The 24,230-nt window shown below is 39.9% G+C and overlaps 1 protein-coding gene across 3 annotated transcripts in view; it reads left to right on the top strand.

Annotated features, from left to right (window-relative positions):
* The window catches only part of LOC124550899 (zinc finger CCCH domain-containing protein 14), a 203,139-nt gene that overhangs the window by 57,422 nt on the left and 121,487 nt on the right, over window positions 1-24,230 (top strand). For all 3 annotated transcript variants that reach the window (XM_047125677.1, XM_047125676.1, XM_047125675.1), the window contains one exon: window positions 2,861-3,019. In XM_047125677.1, coding sequence (XP_046981633.1) covers window positions 2,861-3,019 — 159 coding nt within the window. The remainder of the gene's footprint in view (window positions 1-2,860; window positions 3,020-24,230) is intronic.

Genomic DNA, 24,230 nt, shown 5'->3' with positions numbered 1-24,230 from the left:
TTCCGCAACCTGTCACTCTCTCCTCCCAGGCGGAGGACCTGTAGTTCAAAAGCCGTATAGTCTGTCATGTTTACTGTCTTATCGGCAATACTGCAGTTTTTGCATCACAGTGGCAAGTATTGTCTCATATTTTATAGGGTGACTGTAACTGTATTTTGTTCCTTCAGCTGCAGACTGCACGTGACGTACCAGTTTTTTTAAGCATTACCTTCGGGTCGGGAGACAAAATCTCGAGTACTACTTGTGGACAGAAGTGAAACTGGGGAACAATATTCCTAGGTTTCTCCACAGCTACTTCCTTCCTGAGAGAGGGGACAGGGTCAGTTTGAAAGGAGAAACAGGTTGTTCACACCCCATATGAAGAGAATTTCTGCCCTCCCCCATTCCCCCTCCCTCCCTCCTCTCCCTCCATCGTCCTAATTACATCTGTCCCTCCTTTCTAGGTGCCCACTTTGTATCCTCTCTTCCCTCGGGAAGGAACTGGAGAGGTAGTTACAGAAGCAGTGCGTGCAGCTAGAAGCGTGCCAGGGAACTGCACTGTTGTCAGTTCCAGCATTTTCTGCTCCGCATGGGAAGAAAGGTGTCCCCCATAAATTGTCTGTCACTAGTTTACGTAGAATTTGTCCCTTACTGTCATTGTCAGCCACAATAACTTGAAACAGACGGAATAAAAATCCACTAAACACCTCACTACAATCACATTTGGCACTTACACTGTCTCCGACGTTCTCGTCGGAAAATATGTGACGTCACGTGCACAGGAGCAGCCTAAACTCGCCTGCCTCCGTTAGTGACTGCGACTTTGTCTCCCAGAGAGAAGTGGCTCAGCTTTGTTTCATCTGTCTCATTATAGTTTAACAGTTCTCCCAGTCGAATTTTCCCTCTCACGTTACGGTGTCCAGTCGTCGGACCAAATACCGGTGCGATGCATCTCTCCGCACTGGTCTGCACCCTGCACCCTGCACCCTGCACCCTCTTACCACTTTATTTCAGACAGTTCTAGACTGTCATTGGCTGTACTATTTATCATCCACATTTAAGTTCCTTACTACTACAATCCAAACACTTTCAGAAAAAGAGTTCTTAATATTTAAATTTGTTTTATATCTTGACATACCTCTCTTCCTCGGAAAGCTTTTTCTTCTATTGCCAGTCCACATTTGGCATCCTCTCTGCTTTAACAATCATCATTTATTTTACTCCCCAAGTAGCAAAACTTGTGTATTACTTTCCGTGTTCCACTTCTATCTCCCTCCCACCCCGTCTCTACTCCCCCCCCCCCCCCCCCCCTCCCCAACTCCACTGTGTCACCTGACTTAAACTTATCTACATACCATTACAGTCGTTTTACTTTTATTGGTGTGTCTTACCATCTTCAATGCAACTGATCGAAGTCCGCAAGAAGAAGTTGCGTCACGGTTCGAGGGTACTGAATAGTAGGCCCTCATAACTTAATATTGTGTGATGACTGTGAAAAAAAGTAAGAGAAGCCCGAAACCTAGCAAGATACGGAAGTTACGGATAGGCCACTGGGCTGTGTTGACAGCCTATTCCTAAAACTTCCATTAGGGAAATAAAGATAAGGGAAACATTCCAGTATGTGGGTAGAACAATCTGTGGCAATTGACACATCAAATTAGTTGTGAGTATATATCAAACAGATAGAAATGTGAGATATAAGAATGGAACACATTAAATAAATGACAACATGTCTTTTGTTGCCAGTCTTACATGTCCCAGTGTTGTATGAAATATGTAGGGGCTCGTGATGTCTACCCCGAGATACTACCAATTGAAATGTTTGTCCTTATTACCCGCCATTAATAAATAATGCAAATTCAAACAAAACTCAGCCTCAGTTTTGATGGGTGCTTATCTTTTACTGCAACTGTGAAAAATTAGTTACCCCACTTGCATAGATGGGAGCAAACATTTCAGTATTATACTGTCTTTGGCAAAAATACTGTTACTTATCTTTTAAAATAAAATCACATCCAATAGCACACAGAATTTTTAACTTTTGAAAATTGTACACTTTTTCCATGGTGGTGGTCCATTTGATTACATCTGTCAAATAGTACAATACCAAAGTTCAAAACTGTATGTGAACCAGACGAGACTGACAGTAGTGAGACGTATCGTCACAGCTGCAATGGCATTTACATATTTTAAAGAACGACTGTATTGATTTTACTTTGCTATAAATTCACGTAAAATTCATTTGATCATAAACAGGTAATTTCGTAACAGTCGTCTCCCAACCGACTATCAGTTTTTTGGTTGTTTTTTTTTTTTTTCCTTACATTAGTAACATTATAATATTTTATGGAATTTCCTCACTAATATAAATACGGTTTTCTCTTCTTTGTCCTTACCTGCAATTACTGTTAAGTTTCACAATTTTTAAGACTACCCCTCGTTTTTACCATAGTTTTCATATAGCAAAAGCCATAACCAATTTTAGTTTTATAAATGAGCCAAACTTAGTGTAAAAGTTATGAATAAATTTTGCACAAAATTTACTGAAAACTTTGTGAATTTATATGGTGCCAAACTTTAATTAATTTTTGTTCTTTCGTGTTATACAAATATTGAAGTACCCCATACTTTCTAACTGATGTCATCAACTCGTGTGTATACAGAAAACAATTTCGAAGCGAGGCCATACTGTCCAAACATACCTGATTAAATACACGTCAAAATGCCAAATTCACAAAAGACGAGGTTACGGAAGGAAAAAAAAAAATCTCGTCTCCGGCAATACACAAATTGGACTATCGGACACTAGGCCCGTTTCCATCTGGAAGAGCCCGGCCCTGTGCCGCGCCTCACCCTCCTCCTCTGCTCTCCCCTCCTCCAGGTAGCGGCAAAAAGACCGGCGGCGGAGGGTCCGGGCAGCCGGCTGGCACGGCGGCTGCGCGAGTTGGCCGAGGGTCCCGGCGGCGGCAGTGCGAGGGTGGCCCACGTGCCTCCCAACAACATCCGGCAGGGTGGCACCGGCTCTGGCACCGGCCACGCGGTGAGTACCGACAGGGGAGGGCGGCGTCTCTCGACAGCAGTGACGTCATCTGGCAGGTATACTGCCGACTAGTAGCTTCTCACTCTGGCATCCCACGTGAGCGATCTGACTGAGACTTAACGTGCAGTTACCCGTAATTGAGGTAATCGGGCTGCACACGTCTGCTCCTGTGCCTGGTAGCTAATTTGTTGCAAATAATAACCCGTAGCTGTGATCCTGCAGTCAAATAGTCTATGCCTTGGCTAGAATGGTGAATTAACGAAATAAACAGAAATATAAAATAAAAAGCAAATGAATAACTAATGATAAGGGTACAATTCTGACGTCAGTAATTGATGTAGATGTCATCGGAGAACCCTGTCGAACAATATTCGAGAAAGTAAATCTCAGGTATATTGAAAGTGGTCTTATGGTAACCGATTATAATACAGACAAAAAATAACCTTATTAAATGCAGTAAAGTTGTGTCGAGACCATTACGAGAATGGTAGCAGAATTCCCGAAATAGTCGTCAAAGACACCTGAAAATTGAGTCCATTTCGTGATCACAATCTACGAAATATTTGCCTGCTCAAAGTAATTTGAGAGTTCAGTATGACAAATTGCACACTGACGCCCAAGAGATAAAGAATGGAAACTCGTACTCTGTCTGTCTCAATTCCTTAATGCAAAAGGAAAAGTTAAAAGTTCTGACTGGGGCACGTGCAGACCTCACAATAGTTAAAATCCTATTGAAAGTTAAGGTATTTTAGCAGCTGTTCAGTGCCCAGAATGTATCACTCCCACAATGAAATACAGTGGAACCTCGCATAATGAGCATGTCGCATTACGTGCAATCCGTATAACGAATGAAACAAATTTTTAAGAAATGGCTCTCTTGACGAGTGATGTTTCGCATAACGAGCGATGACGATTTACTGTGAATCCACCAACAGTTCGCGCACAGTAGGGGAAATGTTCTACAATATGAACACCTTTCATTGTCGGCAGCAGTATATGAACAATGTCTTTAGTATGTACTGCAGTCTGGGTTAAGTGCTCTTTCTGCTACAATCGCATTTTTGTAAACTTGTGTACACACTTTTTTTTTTTTTCAAATTTTAATAATCTTCGTAGAAATGACCCCAAAGATAAAGCCACAAGAAGACAACCATAAGAGGAACAAAATGACCTTAGAAATGAAGCGTAAAATCATTGAACGTGGCACAAGTGTTGCTAATTTAGCACACACATGCAATTGGTCTATATAAACTATTTGCACTATCCTCAAGAACAGGGACAAGATTATGGAAATAGATGCTTTAAAGGGAGAGACAAGAGTATCCAAACAAAGCTTTCGTATTATGGACGATGTTAAAAGTTTGCTCCTTACACAGATAAACGAAAAGCAATTGCAAGGCAACACTATTAACGAGAACTCATCTGTGAGAAGGCAGGAATGATTTTTGTCAACCTACTTAAGGGACAGGAGGATCAGCAGCAGCTGAAGAAGTATTTAAGGGAAGCCACAGGTGGTTCGAGAAGCTTAAGAGAACAACAGGCATCCACAACGTTGTGAGGCACGGTGAAGCAGCCAGCTCCAACACGAAGGTTGCAGAGAGCTTTATCAGCAACTTAGAGATGCTTGTAGACTCTGAGGGTTGTGTGCCACAACGGGTTTTTAATTGTGATGAGATGGATCTATTCTGGAGAAGGGTGCCGAAACGTACCTTTATAACGGCAGAGAAGGCATTGTCTGGTCACAAGACCATCACACTGATGTTCTGTGCCAATGCAACTGGTGATTTGAAAATTAAAACTGCTGCTTGTTTGCCATTCAGAAACTCTACTAGCCTTCAAGAAGTGCAAGTCCAGAAGAGCAGGCTAAATGTGGTGTGGAGGTCCAACAACAAGGTTTGAGTGAAGTGTGATCTTTTTTTTGTGATTGGATCAATGAAGTGTGTGGTCCTTTGATGAAAAAATATTTGCTTGAGACGAATCTGCCATTCCATGTCTTGCTCGTTATGGACAACGTTCTTGCCCATTCTTCAGGCCTACGAGACCAATTTCAGTTCATCAGGATCCAGTTTCTGCCTTCCGACACCACTCCTTTACTCCAACCTGTGACCAGCAGATTATTTCTAACTTTAAGAAGCTCTTCACTGAAGCACTCATTGAGCATTGCTCTGTGTTGATTGAATCTACCACTCTCTCTGTGAGTTTTGCAAATATCACTTCAACATCATTGCCTGTGTCAAGATGATTCAAAAGAAATGGGAAGGGGTTACAAAGAGAACTCTCACTTCTTCTCGGGAGAAGCTTTGGCCAGAGTGCGTTGTCAGATGTGACTCTAAGGCATTTGAGCCAGTACCAGCGGAGCCTGTAGTTAACGAGATTGTGTCTGTGGCCGAGAGCATGGGACTAGATAACAATGATATACGTGAGCTCGTAGAAGATCACAGCCAAGAAAGGAGTTCGGAGGAGGAGACTGAGGCAGTAATGGCAAAGCAGCAATCGTCTGGTGCAATAAGAGGAATGCTGAAAGTGTGGGAATCGGTTGCATCGAACATTGAAAATCATCACACCAATAAAGCAGTGGCTGTGCGCGCTACAAATTTATTTGACAACAATGCTGTGTCACATTTTCGCCAAGTGTTGAAGTGTCAGCAGAAACAAATGACTATAGACAGCTTCCTAGTAAAAAAAGATTAGTTGTGTATTGTGAACAATAAAGTACATAATATTGTATGTATAATTCTCTTTGAATAAATGGCATGAATAAGATAAATTTTTAGTGCTTTCTCTGCACGGAATGCATTATCGTGTTTTACATTAAATTATATACGACAATTTGTTCCACTTAATGAGTGTTTCGCACTTCGATTAAGATTCTGGAACGAATTATGTTCACTATGTGAGATTAAAACTGAAAGATTAAAACTGAAGAAACTGCAAAAAGGTGGGAATTTAAGCAGATGGGACCTGGATAAACTGAAAGAACCAGAGGTTGTACAGAGTTTCAGGGAGAGCATAAGGGAACAATTGACAGGAATGGGGGAAAGAAATACAGTAGAATAAGAGTGGGTGGCTTTGAGGGATGAAGTAGTGAAGGCAGCAGAGGATCAAGTAGGTAAAAAGACAAGGGATAGTAGAAAACCTTGGCTAACAGAAGAAATATTGAATTTAATTGATGAAAGGAAAAATATAAAAATGCAGTAAATGAAGCAGGCAAAAAGGAATACAAACATCTCAAAAATCAGATTGACAGGAAGTGCAAAATGGCTAAGCAGGGATGGCTAGAGGACAAATGTAAGGATGTAGAGGCTTATCTCACTAGGGGTAAGATAGATACTGCCTACAGGAAAATTAAAGAGACCTTTGGAGAAAGGAGAACCACTTGCATGGATATCAAGAGCTTTGATGGAAACCCAGTTCTAAGCAAAGAAGGGAAAGCAGAAAGGTGGAAGGAGTATATAGAGGGTCTATACAAGGGCGATGTACTTGAGGACAATGTTATGGAAATGGAAGAGGATGTAGATGTAGATGAAGATGAAATGGGAGATAAGATACTGCGTGAAGAGTTTGACAGAGCACTGAAAGATCCGAGTCGAAACAAGGCCCCCGGAGTTGACGACATTCCATTAGAACTACTGATAGCCTTTGGAGAGCCAGTCCTGACAAAACTCTGCCATCTGGTGAGCAAAATGTATGAGACAGGCGAAATACCCTCAGACTTCAGGAAGAATATAATTATTCAAATCCCAAAGAAGGTGGATGTTGACAGATGTGAAAATTACCGAACAATCAGTTTAATAAGTCACAGCTGCAAAATACTAACGCGGATTCTTTACAGACGAATGGAAAAACTGATAGAAGCCGACCTCGGGCAAGATCGGTTTGGATTCCGTAGAAATGTTGGAACACGTGAGGCAATACTGACCCTACGACTTATCTTAGAAGAAAGATTAAGGAAAGGCAAACCTATGTCCCTAGCATTTGTAGACATAGAGAAAGCTTTTGACAATGTTGATTGGAATACTCTCTTCCAAATTCTGAAGGTGGCAGGGGTAAAATACAGGGAGCGAAAGGCTATTTACAATTTGTACAGAAACCAGATGGCAGTTATAAGAGTCGAGGGGTATGAAAGGCAAGCGGTGGTTGGGAAATGAGTGAAACAGGGTTGTAGCCTATCCCCGATGTTATTCAATCTGTATATTGAGCAAGCAATAAAGGAAACAAAAGAAAAGTTCGGAGTAGGTATTAAAATCCATGGAGAAGAAATAAAAACTTTGAGGTTTGCCGATGACATTGTAATTCTGTCAGAGACAGGAAAGGACTTGCAAGAGCAGCTGAACAGAATGGACAGTGTCTTGAAAGGAGGATATAAGATGAACATTAACAAAAGCAAAGTGAGGATAATGGACTGTAGTCGAATTAAATTGGGTGATGCTGAGGAAATTAGATTAGTAAATGAGACACTTAAAGTAGTAAAGGAGTTTTGCTATTTGGGGAGCAAAATAACTGATGATGGTCAAAGTAGAGAGGATATAAAATGTAGAATGGCAATGGCAGGGAAAGCGTTTCTGAAGAAGAGAAATTTGTTAACATTGAGTATAGATTTAAGTGTCAGGAAGTCGTTTCTGAAAGTATTTGTATGGAGTGTAGCCATGTATGGAAGTGAAACGTGGACGATAAATAGTTTAGACAAGAAGAGAATAGAATCTTTCGAAATGTGGTGCTACAGAACAATGCTGAAGATTAGATGGGTAGATCACATAACTAATGAGGAGGTATTGAATAGAATTGGGGAGAAGAGGAGCTTGGGCACAACTTGACTAGAAGAAGGGATCGGTTGGTAGGACATGTTCTGAGACATCGAGGCATCACCAATTTAGTATTGGAGGGAAGCGTGGAGGGTAAAAATCATAGAGGGAGACCAAGAGATGAATACACTAAGCAGATTCAGAAGGATGTAGGCTGCGGTAGGTACTGGGAGATGAAGAAGCTTGCACAGGATAGAGTAGCATGGAGAGCTACATCAAACCAGTCTCAGGACTGAAGACCACAACAACAACATGTGAGTTTCCATTGTAACTCAGTTTAACTCGGTTCTTCCAGAACTCACATATAAGTGTCCCAAATTGCGCCCTTGCGTGTCTGTCTCCACTTGACTCCAGCAGGGTTCCGCCACTGTCAAACTCTCATTGGCTGAGGGCTATCCCCACCAAAAATACATCATTCTACAGACGTGAGTTAGGCTCAACTTGACAACTTACCACAGTAAGTAATGTGTTATAACAATATTTAAATAAGGGAACGTTACAAATATTCAATCACATTCAGACCACTTACAATAAGTATAAATATAGGTTAGAATAGTAGAAAATCCAGGATGAAATAATGACAATATTACAAAAAGGGTAGACATTTAGTGGAGATGTTTAGTCACAGACAGGCACAACAAAAACTGCTCAGCAATTAAGCTTTTGGCCAGACGGCCTTCTTCTGAAGTAGTGGACCAAAAAAAAAAAAACCACACACACACACACACACACACACACACACACACACACACACACACACGAGACCACTCTCTCTTGTCACAGGGGCCAGATGGAGAACAACTCGCCCATTTAGGATCAGACTGGCATAACTACATTTTTGCTACTTTTGAGTTGTTAGTAACATAAGATACACAGAATCCAGACCAACATTACAATCAAACAGGCATAACTGTCTTATGTGGTTTCCATTTTAGTTGTCAACTTACCTACATTTTACGAAAATTAGTAAGGATCAGTCAGATGGAAGAGCTGATCGGTTTTCAGACCACAGGACCCAGTGTTAATTTTTGAAACAGAATAGCTCTTAACATTTTTATGATCCTAACAGAACTGTTAGAAGTTGCTTTTCCCGCTACTTCTCTTTAGACGCATTATCATCGTCGCTCTGTGACAACAATGAAATGAGACATCCTGGCAAGGAATATAAGTATTGTTCAAGTTGTTAGTGGGTTTACAAGCAAGTAGGAGTGCTATGGAGTCCAGAGGAAGGAGGATGGTGAAAATGTGCCTGTAGAAGGAACAGAATTTAATGGTATCTTGTAAGTATTAGAACCTGTTTGTTACTGTATATATTTCAGTAGTAAGAATTGTAGTAATAATAATAATAATAATAATAATAATAATAATAAGATTCACATTAAGCAGAAAGGAAAGAGGAAGGGGATTTATCGACATAAAAAACCTACATTATGGACAGGTAGACAATTTAAGAAAATTCTTTCTAGAACGAGCAGAAACTAGCAAAATACACAAAGCAATCACTCATATAAATACATTGGCTACACCACTGCAATTTCATAACCACTTGTACAACCCTCTAGATCACATAACATCAGCAGATACGAAGAAAGTAAATTGGAAAAAGAAAACACTACATGGCAAGCACCCGTATCATCTAACACAGCCACACATCGATCAAGACGCATCCAACACGTGGCTAAGAAAAGGCAATATGTACAGGGAGACGGAAGGATTCATGATTGCAATACGGGATCAAACAATAAACACCAGATATTACAGCAAGCATATTATTAAAGATCCCAATACCACAACAGATAAATGCAGACTTTGCAAACAACAAATAGAAACAGCAGATCACATCATCTTGCCTTACAACATAAACTTATAAAACAACATGTTCCCACATACAAGTATGCACCACAAAATGTACTGGAGAATGATGAATACAAATTATACTGAAACAGAACCATTATAACAGATAAAACACCACCACATAACAAACCTGACATCATACTCACCAATAAAAAGAAGAAATTAGCACAACTAATCGAAATATCCATACCCAATACAACAAATATACAGAAGAAAACAGGAGAAAAATTGAAAAATACATCCAACTGGCTGAGGAAGTCAAGGACATGTGGCATCAGGATAAAGTTGACATTATACCGATTATACTATCAACTACAGGAGTCATACCACACAATATCCACCAGTACATCAATGCAATACAGCTACATCCAAACTTATATATACAGCTACAGAAATCCGTAGTTATTGATACATGTTCAATCACCCGAAAGTTCCTAAATGCAATATAACATATACTGTACAATTAAAAGGAAGTCACGCTTGATCAAGGTCTGCGTCACTTTCCATTTTTGACCAGACATAACGTCTGAGAAAAGAAAGAATAATAATAATAATAATAATAATAATAATAATAATAATAACAGTTACATTGCAGACCCATACACATTCCCTGATACACTTGCACATGGAATAAACTATCTGAAACCTAAAGATCAAGCAGACACAGCAAACCCAGCAAAATATCGCCCCATAACATGCCTACCAACAATATACAGAATATTAACTTCAGTCATTACACAGAAATTAATGACACATACAACACAGAACAAAATTATCAATGAAGAACAAAAAGGCTGTTGCAAAGGAGCACGAGGATGTAAAGAGCAACTGATAATAGATACAGAGGTGACATATCAAGCTAAAACTAAACAAAGGTCACTACACTACGCATACATTGATTACCAAAAAGCTTTTGATAGTGTACCCCACTCATGGTTACTACAAATATTGGAAATATACAAAGTAGATCCTAAATTGATACAGTTCCTAAACATAGTAATGAAAAATTGGAAAACCACACTTAATATCCAAACAAATTCAAATAATATCACATCACAGCCAATACAGATTAAGCGTGGAATATACCAAGGAGACTCATTAAGCCCTATGTGGTTCTGCCTTGCCCTGAACCCACTATCCAACATGCTAAATAATACAAATTATGGATACAATATTACTGGAACATACCCACACAAAATCACACATTTGCTATACATGGATGATCTAAAACTACTGGCAGCAACAAATCAACAACTCAACCAATTACTAAAGATAACAGAAGTATTCAGCAATGATATAAATATGGCTTTTGGAACAGACAAATGTAAGAAAAATAGCATAGTCAAGGGAAAACACACTAAACAAGAAGATTACATACTAGATAACCACAGCAACTGCATAGAAGCGATGGAAAAAACAGATGCCTATAAATATCTAGGATACAGACAAAAAATAGGAATAGGTAATACAAATATTAAAGAAGAACTAAAAGAACAATATAGACAAAGACTAACAAAAATACTGAAAACAGAATTGACAGCAAGAAACAAGACAAAAGCTGTAAATACTTACGCCATACCAATATTGACCTACTCATTTGGAGTAGTGAAATGGAGTAACACAGACCTAGAAGCACTCAATACACTTACACGATCACAATGCCACAAATATAGAATACATCACATACATTCAGCAACAGAAAGATTCACATTAAGCAGAAAGGAAGGAGGAAGGGGATTTATCGACATAAAAAACCTACATTATGGACAGATAGACAATTTAAGAAAATTCTTTCTAGAACGAGCAGAAACTAGCAAAATACACAAAGCAATCACCCACATAAATACATCGGCTACACCACTACAATTTCATAACCACCTCTACAACCCTTTAGATCACATAACAGCAACAGATACAAAGAAAGTAAATTGGAAAAAGAAAACACTACATGGCAAGCACCCGTATCATCTAACACAGCCACACATCGATCAAGACGCATCCAACACATGGCTAAGAAGAGGCAATATATACAGTGAGACGGAAGGATTCATGATTGCAATACAGGATCAAACAATAAACACCAGATATTACAGCAAGCATATTATTAAAGATCCCAATACCACAACAGATAAATGCAGACTTTGCAAACAACAAATAGAAACAGCAGATCACATCACAAGCGGATGTACAATACTAGCAAATACAGAATACCCCAGAAGACATGACAATGTAGCAAAAATAATACATCAACAACTTGCCATACAACATAAACTAATAAAACAACACGTTCCCACATACAAGTATGCACCACAAAATGTACTGGAGAATGATGAATACAAATTATACTGGAACAGAACCATTATAACAGATAAAACAACACCACATAACAAACCTGACATCATACTCACCAATAAAAAGAAGAAATTAACACAACTAATTGAAATATCCATACCCAATACAGCAAATATACAGAAGAAAACAGGAGAAAAAATTGAAAAATACATCCAACTGGCTGAGGAAGTCAAGGACATGTGGCATCAGGATAAAGTTGACATTATACCAATTATACTTTCAACTACAGGAGTCATACCACGCAATATCCACCAGTACATCAATGCAATACAGCTACATCCAAACTTATATATACAACTTCAGAAATCCGTAATTATTGATACATGTTCAATTACCCGAAAGTTCTTAAACGCAATGTAACATATACCGTACAGTTAAAAGGAAGTGACGCTTGATCAAGGTCCGCGTCACTTTCATTCCGAACCAGACCTAAGGTCTGAGAAAGGAAAGATAATAATAATAATAATCCCCGTGGAGGCCCGGGAAAAGAATAGGCCTCCGGTATGTTCTGCCAGTCGTAAAAGGCGACGAAAAGAACAAACCACTAATAGGGCTAAGCCCCATTTTAGTGTGGTTAGTTGGTTCAGGACAGAACTAATGAAGCCTCGAACAAGCGCTGTCATGGTCGGGGACGACGCTTGAACCCTATGCCCGCCCACAATGGTAACGACACTGCTAGCCAACTGGAAAATGATTTAAATCCAAATAGAGGTGTTTTGCAGGATATGCTTCCTGCAACCACCCTAGAAGGAAAACAAAGACAGAGGATGAGATGGTCAGATGAAGTTAACCGACACCTCATGTTCTGCTATTACCAAGCAACAAACTTAGGAACCAACACAACTGGATACAGATCACAAGTATACACAAAATTTATTACCAGATACCCAGAATTAAAATTTTTAACAGAACAATGACTAGCTGATCAGATCCGTGTAATAATCAAAAATAACAGGATACCCCAGTCAGAATTAGAAAACATCAAAGAACAAGTACAACAAATACTGGAACAAAATAATGTGCAATCAGAAGAAGAAGAAGAAGAAGAAGAAGAAGAAAATACAGTAATGGACTCAAACATCCCAGAGCAAACAAAGAACACCATGGAACAATTAAACAATCGGAGGAAAACGAAATCTTAAGACGGTCACCAGAACAAGCACAAATAGAACATGAAGTGACACACATGTTAGATATAGAAGAAAAATTTCAGCTAACATATATAGAATACAAAGACACAAATACAGACATTAGACCATTCTTGCGTAGACCACCAAATAACCCACAAGTCAAACCAACAATAACAACTATTAACGCAATCACACACAACAAAATAAATGAAAATACAACTATGGAAGAGTTACAACTACTGGTTTATATAGGAGCACTCCCTACACTAAATATACACACTAGGCAGAGATCAGAACAAACCAACATACAGAAGAAACCCATAAAACCAGCGTGGCAACACAGGCTACAGATCAGAATAGAAAAACTGAGAAAAGACATCAGACAGGTAACACAATTTATAAGAAATGAAATATCAGACAAAAAACGAAAAAGGTTAGGTACAATCTCACAACAAGAAGCGATAAAGCAATTAGATGAAAAGAAGCAGAAATTACAAGCATTGGCCAAACGACTTAGAAGATACAAAAAAAGTGAAAATAGAAGGAAACAAAACCAAACATTCAACACAAACCAAAAGAAATTTTATCAGACAATAGATAAAACACACACATTAAAATAGACAACCCACCAAACATAACAGACATGGAACACTTCTGGAGCAACATATGGTCAAACCCGGTACAACATAACAGGCATGCACGATGGATACAAGCAGAAACAGACACATACAAGATGATACCACAAATGCCCGAAGTGATAATTTTGCAACATGACGTCACCCGAGCAATTAATTCTAAGCACAATTGGAAAGCCCCTGGAAAAGATAAAATAGCAAATTTCTGGCTAAAGAAGTTCAACTCAACACATTCACATCTAACTAAATTATTTAACAGTTACTTTGCAGACCCATACACATTCCCTGATACAATTACACATGGAATAACTTATCTGAAACCTAAAGATCAAGCAGACACAGCAAACCCAGCAAAATATTGCCCCATAACATGCCTACCAACAATATACAAAATATTAACTTCAGTCATTACACAGAAATTAATGACACATACAACACAGAACAAAATTATAAATGAAGAACAAAAAGGGTGCTGCAAAGGAGCACGAGGATGTAAAGAGCAACTGAAAATGATGCAGAGGTGACTTATCAAGCTAAAACTAAACAAAGGTCACTACACTACGCATACATTGATTATCAATGTATTGATAGTGTACCCCACTCATGGTTACTACAAATATTGGAAATATACAAAGAAGATCCTAAATTCATACAGTTCCTAAACATAGTAATGAAAAACTGGAAAACCACACTTAATATCCAAACAAATTCAAATAATATCACATCACAGCCAATACAGATTAAGCGTGGAATATACCAAGGAGACTCATTAAGTCCTTTCTGGTTCTGCCTTGCTCTGAACCCACTATCCAACATGCTAAATAATACAAATTATGGATACAATATTACTGGAACGTACCATCACAAAATCACACATTTGCTATACATGGATGTTCTAAAACTACTGGCAGCAACAAATCAACAACTCAACTAATTACTAAAGATAACAGAAGTATTCAGCAATGATATAAATATGGCTTTTGGAACAGACAAATATAAGAAAAATAGCATAGTCAAGGGAAAACACACTAAACAAGATGATTACATATTGGATAACCACAGCGACTGCATAGAAGCGATGGAAAAAACAGATGCCTATAAATATCTAGGATACAGACAAAAAATAGGTATAGATAATACAAAAGCTATAAATACCTATGCTATACCAATATTGACCTACTCATTTGGAGTAGTGAAATGGAGTAACACAGACCTAGAAGCACTCAATACATTTACATGATCACAATGCCACAAATATATAATACATCACATACATTCAGCAACAGAAAGATTCACATTAAGCAGAAAGAAAGGAGGAAGGGGATTTATCGACATAAAAAACCTACATTATGGACAGGTAGACAATTTAAGAAAATTCTTTCTAGAACGAGCAGAAACTAGCAAAATACACAAAGCAATCACTCATATAAATACATCGGCTACACCATTGCAATTTCATAACCACTTCTACAACCCTTTAGATCACATAACATCAACAGATACGAAGAAAGTAAATTGGAAAAAGAAAACACTAAATGGCAAGTACCCGTATCATATAACACAGCCATACATTGATCAAGACGCATCCAACACGTGGCTAAGAAAAGGCAATATGTACAGGGAGACGGAAGGATTCATGATTGCAATACAGGATCAAACAATAAACACCAGATATTACAGCTAGCATATTATTAAAGATCCCAATACCACAACAGATAAATGCAGACTTTGCAAACAACAAATAGAAACAGCAGATCACATCACAAGCGGATGTACAGTACTAGCAAATACGGAATACCCCAGAAGACATGACAATGTAGCAAAAATAATACATCAACAACTTGCCATACAACATAAACTAATAAAACAACACGTTCCCACATACAAATATGCACCACAAAATGTACTGGAGATTGATGAATACAAATTATACTGGAACAGAACCATTATAACAGATAAAACACCACCACATAACAAACCTGACATCATACTCACCAATAAAAAGAAGAAATTAACACAACTAATCGAAATATCCATACCCAATACAACAAATATACAGAAGAGAACGGGAGAAAAAATTGAAAAATACATCCAACTGGCTGAGGAAGTCAAGGACATGTGGCATCAGGATAAAGTTGACATTATACCAATTATACTATCAACTACAGGAGTCATACCACACAATATCCACCAGTACATCAACGCAATACAGCTACATCCAAACTTATATATACAACTACAGAAATCCGTAATTATTGATACATGTTCAGTTACCCGAAAGTTCCTAAATGCAATGTAACATATACCGTGCAGTTAAAAGGAAGTCACGCTTGATCAAGGTCCGCGTCACTTTCCATTTTTAACCAGACATGACGTCTGAGACAGGAAAGAGAAATAATAATAAGTTTTTATTATTGTTGCTATTACTGCTGTTGTAGTAATAATAATAATAATAATAATAATAATAATTATTATTATTATTATTATTATTATTATTATTATTATTATTGTATATATTCATAGCTGATGAAGAACGTTATGTGGAGATGCTCAGGACATTCATTGGTTCAGATACAGATGATCCTTCCTATGAACCGGACAACACTACAGATTCTGAAGAGTAGCGAAACAATTACTTGACACTACAGCTGTTCCAGTTGATTTTCTTTTCACTTCCTCCAAATACCTGCTACGTTATTGTTACAGGCAGCAGTGTTGAACATGGAACGTCCCTTGTAAAGAATGTTACAAAAACTTCTGAGGATGCAACTAGTGCACAAGTAAATCATCACAATCAGGATGGAGAAATTACAGATGACAATGCTGGTATTGAGAATAGTAACAAAACAAGAAAACGTAAAAGGTTAGCAGTTAAAAAGGAATGGAAAAGAAATCAAAGAAAAATCAATCGTCACCAAGGTAGGGCATATATTTCTACGAAGAATTGTGAAGCCAAAAGATTGCTCTAAACGTCCACGACAGTGCAGCAGTAAGTTTGCTGAGCAAGACAGACAAAATATCCATAGAGCCTACTGGGATCTTGGGTCAGTTGAGCTACAAGGACAGTACCTAAATATGTTAGTGGAAGAAGAAGAGAAACAAAGTGTGGGGACAAAATTGGATAACTCACGAAGGAAGAGAACCGGAAATTCTATCTAATAAAGCGATCTGATAAGATTAAAGTGTGTGTGCATTTTTTTCTCAAGACATTTGACATTTTTGAAACCTTTGTAAGAAATACTATTAAAAACAGATGGCGGAAACACATTGTTTTCCTAGCCTTCCTTCTCATTACAAGAGGGAAGAATGTACAGCAGATTATTCACCTGCTGGTATGAGTATTAAGATAATGTATGAATTGTACTGGGAACAATGCTATGAGGAAGGAAAGACAGTCGAGAAATTGTGGCTGTATAGGGAGATATTCACAAAGGAATTTAATCTCAAATTCCACAGGCCACAAAAAGATATGCTTGACAAATGTTTAAATTTTTCACACTTTTCTGCTGAGGGAAAGGAAGACAAATATTTTAAAAGGGAACAGGAAGAGAATTTGAAAAGGAAAGAAATGGCAAGGGAATTTAAGAACATTAAGAAAGAAAGTTCAAAAAAAGGTGATTCTTTGCTAGCTGAATTTTACTTAAAAGCTGTGCTTTATTGCCCAAAAGTGAATGCGAAGGCAGTATTCTATAAAAGAAGGCTCTCTGTATACAATCTCTCAGTTCTTAATATAGGAGAAAACAAAACCAATTGCTGCATGTGGGATGAGATAACAGCAAAAAGGCCGTCCATAGAGGTGGCTTCTTGTCTGTGGGATTTTTGAAAAATCATGCACAAGGAAAACCGATAATCTTGTTTTCTGATACATGTTGGGGCCAGAACAGGAATACCAACATGAGCACTAAGTGTTTGCATGCACTGAATACACTGGACATTTTAACTATCAACCAATGCTTTTTTTGAGCCTGGACATTCACAAACGGAAGTAGACTCAGTGCATTATATCAAGGACTCAATACTGCTAACGATTTAGAAAATGAGGAAAACGTGGGAGAGTCACTGGAATAGTCTTCATATTTATTTTCTGTTTTTTGTCTCCCATATTGCTGTTGCTAGTTCATCACCTTAGCTGTTTCCTGTAAACCACTAATTTGGCTTGTTTAAATATCTGAGTTGTATTATTTTTGAAACAGAAATCCAAAAATAGAAAAACAGGTGTGAGGGAGCATTGTGTTTCATTAAAATATTTTTTCCTGTGTTTGTTATATGAAGATTAAAAAACAAGAATATTATTTCTGTTACTATAAATTATTTATTGTAAGTTCAATACTACTGTAGACAAATAATGCAAAGTGAAAATAATAATGGCTTTTATGTATTCTCCATCATAGGCTGATGATAAACTTCCTGAGAAACAGTTATCTTGCTTATAGTACTCATTGAATAGCACTGACACACATTCCCATAGCTTGTTCCGTGTAATCTGTGTTTATGAAGACATTATTAACACAACTGGAGTAACCTTTAATATGATAACATTGCTTAAAGCTGCATATTAGTTGTTTGACATTCATATGTTATGCAGCAGCAGCCATTAAGTTAAGAATCGGACAAACATAACTACTTGCATAATTTCATAAAATATTTCAGTAGTGTCCACTGAGTGACTAGAATATGTAACATCTGAAAGAAAACAACAGTCAGTGAAGTATATTTTTTATTTACAATAGAAAGGTTTCTGAAAAACTATTAGAAAGTACTCAGTTTTTTGGACGAAACCTTTAAATTGAATTATCTCAAAACACTGTTTTTTGGAGTTAAGTTTCTTTGATCCTAAATGGGGAAACTGTACATCATGGGAGAAGCAATCTGAGTGGGGGGGGGGGGTTGAGGAGGAGACTGCCGGGGGGGGGGGGGGGACAGTAAAGTGCTTGTGGGAGCATGCAGGGACGAGGTGAGGAAGAGGGTAGGCAGCTATGAGCAGTTAGGAGGTTAGACAGAGGATGGAGGGAGGTGGGAAGGGAGTGAGAAAGAGGAGAAGTAAAGAAGACTGTGGGAGCATTGGTGGAATAGAAGGCTGTATAGTGCTGGATTGGGAAAAGGAAATGGGGTAGGTTAGTGAAAGACAGTGACTAATGAAGGCTGAGGCCAGGGGTTCTAGGGGAATGTAGGGTGTATTGCAAGGAGAGCAATTCAGATAAACTGATGTTGGTGGCAAGATTCAGATGGTGCAGGCTGTGAATGGTCATTGAAGTAAAGAGCATTGCGCTAGGCAGCATACTCGGTAACTGGGTGATCAAACTGTTTCTCGGCTACAGCTTGTCCGTGGCCATTCGTGTGGACAAACACCTTGACAGTTGTCGTGCCTATGTAGAATGCAGCACAGTGGTTGCAGATTAGCTTGCACATCACATGACTGCTTTCACAGGTAGCCCTGCCTTTGATGGGATAGATGATGCTTGTGACTGAACTGGAGTAGGTGGTGATAGAGGGTGTGTGGAACAGGTCTTGCATCTAGGTTTATTACAGGGATATGAGCCATGGATCCAGGGGTTGGGTGTAGGGGTAGAGTACAGACGAATGAGGATTTTTGTAGGTTCAGTAGATGATTATTTCCACTTTGGGAGGGGTCGGAAGGATGGTGAGTCGGACATTCCTCATTTTAGGGAACTACAATAGGTAGTCCAAACCCTGGTGGAGAATGTGATTCAGTTGTTCCATTATTGGGTGATACAGAGTCATGAGGAGAATGTGTCTTTGTGGCCAGATTGCGGAGCTTCAGTATGTCATAGGTGACTGGAAAGATAAGGCAAGGGAGATCTGTTTCTGTACAAGATTGGTAGGGTAATTTTGGTCAGTGAGGATCTCAATATGACTCTAAGCATATTTTGAGAGGCCCTGTTTGTCACTATAGGTGTGACAGCCACAGATGGCTGGGCTGTGTGGAAGATACTTCTTGTGTGGAAGATACTTCTTGTGTGGAAGATACTTCTTGTGTGGAAGATACTTCTTGTGTGGAATGGGTAGTACTGTTGAAGTGGAGGTATTGCTGGTGGTTGGTAAGTTTGGTATGGACAGAGTTACTGATGTAGGCATCTTTGAGATAGAGGTCAACATAGAGGGAAAGACTTTTTGGATCGAGGAGAACCAGATGAAGCGAATGAAGGAGAAGGTGTTGAGGTTCAGGAGGAATGTGGATAGGGTGTCCTGGTTTCCTCACCCTCTATCCAGACCACGAAGATGTCATCAGTGACTCTGAACTGAGAGTTTGGGATTAAGGGTGGTTAGACAGGATTCCTATAGATTACCCATGAATACGTTGGCATTGGATGGTACCATGGGGGTGCCCACTGCTGTACCATGGATTTGTTCATAGGTGATGCCTTCAGAGGTGAAGTAATTGTGGGTGAGGATGTAGTTGGCGACTGTGACCAGGAAGGAGGTGGTAGGTTTGGAATCCATTGGGTGTTGCGGAAGGTAGTGTTCGATAGTAGCAAGACCACGGGCATTTGGGGGTGTTGTTGTATAGGGTGGTGACATCAATAGTGACGAGCAGGGCATCGTGTAGTAAAGCGACATGAACTGTGGAGGGTCAGTGGAGGAAACAATTGATGTCTTTTATATAGGTGCATAGGTTGTGGGTAATAGACTAAAGGTGTTGGTCTACTAGAGCATTGATTCTTTCGGTGGGGCATAGTAACTGTCTGCTATAGGGTGTCCTGGGTGGTTGGATTTATGGACTTCAGGAATCATGTAGAAGGTAGGAGTGCAGGGAATAGTAGTGGGGAGGGAGGGAGGGGGGCAGAGAGAGAGGGGGGGCAGAGAGAGAGAGAGAGAGGGGGGGGGGGGGGACTCCGTGGAGAGATTCTGGAATGGGGTCACTGTGGCGGGGCTTGTAGGTGGATAGTTAACTGGGAGTGATGTGGGAGCAGTGTGGTAGATCACAGTTGGATGGAGGAGTGAACTGGGTCAGGCAGGGCTCAACAGTGGCTTTAGGTTGATTTGATTTGATTTTAGCAGAGAAGCTAAAACAGCTTTGGTGTAACCCGCCACTGCCCGCACCGAAACAGAGTTTATTGTGCGGTATCGCTCCCTGTATATCTAGTAAAGCCAACCAATGCTCTAAAATAGTGCAAGGAGTCTCTCTACCAGTTCTTCTTAAAAAATGCTTTCTTCAGGTCTAGTTGTCCCGAAAATTCTGTGTCACTTGCTCTCCAGTGCCGTGCATTCGAAGATTAGGTGTGATGCAGTTTCTTCACTCTCATCGCAGATCCTACATTTAGGGTCTTCTTCCGTTATACCCATTGTATGTAGGTGTTTTCTTGAAATTCCCATGGGTAGTCATCAGTCCAACCATGAATTTAATCTCTTTCCTGTTCAAGCCCAGGATTGCAGAGCTTCTTTTAAAACATGGCTTTGGCATCATTACCTTACCATGTTTTTGTTTATAGACGTTGGTCCAGTATTCTATTTGCTGTCTTATGAGCCAGTTCCATAGTTCTAGTTTGATCATAGCCGTGGTGATTGTGAGGACAGGGTCCGGTCCAGTGAATGGGAATGGAGTCTTTGCCCCCATCCTGGCCAATCTGTAAGCTTGTTAATTGCTACCAATCCCTGAGTGGCCAGGGACCCACACTAGGTTTACCCTATTTCTTCCCCCTAGCTCCACCAGAACCCTGTGACATTCTGCAACAATCTTAGATCCCTCTTGCAGGAGCTGCCAATGATTTCAGGACTGTCTGAATAGGTATAGATGCTACAGTCCATGTAGCACCTACGCATATTCTCCTCCACATGTCCTGATTGCAGTGATTTTGGCTTGGAATACTGAGGCCAGTTTTCCTAGAGAGATGATCCCCCCCCCCCCCCACCCACCCACCCAACCACCCACCGTCTTGGCTGGACCCCGTATGCCCTGGCCCCAGTGCCATGGTCTGATTTCGACCCATCAGTGAGCCAGACAATGTGTCCTGTATGATGTCGAACTGTTTTTTTCCCCACTGCTCCCTGCTTCCAGTTATTATATTGTAAGGCTTGTTGAAGCAGTTGGGAGTTGTTATATTGTCGTCCGGCATTTTCCCAACCATTCCTATATCTACCCCACTCACTATTTTAGTGTGTGATTCTGGATATCCCAATGAGATACAGTTTTTACCACTTTTGAGTCTGTATGTACCAGCTGCTGCCTTCATCTTACCCAAAGGTGTAGTGGAGGCATGTCCAGCATGGTTTCCATCCCAGTGTGTTGCTAATTCCGCCTTTTACGGCAAAGCAGGCCAGTCTCTGCAGCTTAACAAGCCCCTTAGCTGCAACCTGCTCTTCTACCTTCTTCCACTACACTATGTCCCTATATGCGATCCTAGGTTGAACCACTGTGGTGTACATCCAGTGCATACCTCTGGGGCTTAGGCCCCAGATTTTGCCACAAGCTCTTCTGGTACCCACTAGAGTACCTTTCACCTTGGAGCAGATGCTCTTAATGCGAGGGGTCCATGTTAGTTTCACACCTAATGTTACCCCGAGATATTTCACTGTCCCCTTTACAGGTAGAGTTTCATTGAAGAGCTTTAGATTCCAACTTGAGTGTTGGATTGGATATGCTTCTTCGTGAATTGTACCCAAATCGTCTTCTTAGGATTAATCCTTAGATCCTGTATCCTGCACCAATCTTGCACAATGTCCAGTGCACCTTGTGGCATATTCCTGACTGTGTCAGTAAATTTGCCATGTATTACTATGATGTCATCTGCGTATCCTTAGCAAAAGCATTGTCTGGAATTTATTTCCTCAATGAGTTCGTTCCCCACTAGATTCCACAATAAAGGGGACAAAACTCCTCCTTGTGAGAAACTTCTAGTCATGTTAATTACCACCTTTCGTGCATCATGGTGGCCTCTACCTTCCTCCCACTAAGCATGGCCCTACGTATAATGGTCCGTAGGCCATGCACCTCTGCTACCCTAACCGTGGAATTGAAGGTTGTGTAACTAAAAATCCCCTCAATGTCCAGAAAGATGCAAAGTGCTGTTTCCTGGAAGTGAAGTGCTTTCTCTACCTTCCCAACAAGTTGGTGGAGAGCTGTTTCACATGATTTACCTGGTTGATATGCATATTGGTTTGAATGTAGAGAAGCCCTAGTTATCCTCCTCTCCCCAAAATGTACATAACCAGTTTTTCCAATATTTCAAGAATGGACGAGGCCAGACTGACTGGCCTCATAGCCTTGGCCTTGATATGATCAATTCTTCCTCGCTTTGGAATAAAGACAACATTCACTGCCCTCCAGGAATTGGGAATGATTCATGATGCTAGGTTAACGCTGAGTAACCTGCATAGGGCTCGTACAAAATTCTCTCCTGCTTGTTGCAGGAGAGCTGGAAAGATTCCATCTGGGCCAGGTGACTTGAACGGTTGGTATGTTCCCACCGCCCATTTGATTTTACTGAAGTCAGAACACTCCTTGACCAATTCCCAGTCCTCTCTTTGAATGCCTGAGAACCATTGTCTCTCAGGGATTGCATTCTGATCTATGTTATGTGTCAGAGCATATTGAGGGAAGTGAATTTTGAGGAGCAATTCCAGCATCTTTGTATATTCTCCATCCTCCTTCCTTAATGTAACTCCGGGATTAGTTAGTAATCTAGTGAGGATTTTGTGAAGTCTGTCTTGAGCAGCCGTGCCATCCAGTTCCTCAAAGAATGCATTCCAGGATGCCTCCTTTGCTTATCTAGTTGCAAAGTTTTATTTGCCAGGGGCCTCACAATATTTTGCCCATTGTTCTTTACAGCTCGCAAGGTTAAACTGTTTTCGTACTTGTGGTCTTTGCATTTCCAAGTTGTTGTTCCACAAAAGCAACTCCTATTTGTGCATTTCTGGTGCTTGAGATAGTGTCCTGGTATGAGGTCACTATGGCAGAGGTTACAGCCTCTGCTACTTCCTCAAACTCTACTGGATTCCTTATCAAGGTTTTAATTTCTGATAAGCTTAAGTCAAGGGCCCTCCTATATACCTCCCAGTTTGTTTTCCTGGGATTCCTATAGGCAGTGGTCTGTCTGATTCCCATTTCAACCTTTAATTTAATATAAATGTGGTCCGTTAAGGATGGCTTTAACACCACATGCCATTGTTTGACGTAGCTGCCATCATCGTGGAACCGAAGATTATGTCAATTACTTCTTCTCTTCTGCTGTTTCTGAATGTAGGTTCGTCACCCCTATTCAGGACCTCCAAGTTGTTAGACAAGAGAAATTCAAGAAGGGACCTCTACTGTTGCTGTCCTTGCAGCCCCAGACTAGGTTGTGGGCGTTGGCATCACATACAACACCTTGCCGATGGCAAGCTTCTGTCAGTCTCCTCACCTCCAAAGGAGGAGGAGAACTGTCTTTGTGAGGAAGGTATGTTGAGGCCAATACAATTTCCCTCGTCATACCTTCCTCAT

The sequence above is a fragment of the Schistocerca americana genome, chromosome 9, assembly GCF_021461395.2.
Source record: "Schistocerca americana isolate TAMUIC-IGC-003095 chromosome 9, iqSchAmer2.1, whole genome shotgun sequence".
Lineage (NCBI taxonomy): Eukaryota > Metazoa > Arthropoda > Insecta > Orthoptera > Acrididae > Schistocerca > Schistocerca americana.
The sequence above is the reverse complement of the archived record's forward strand: the minus strand, read 5'-3'. Positions and strand labels throughout refer to the sequence as shown.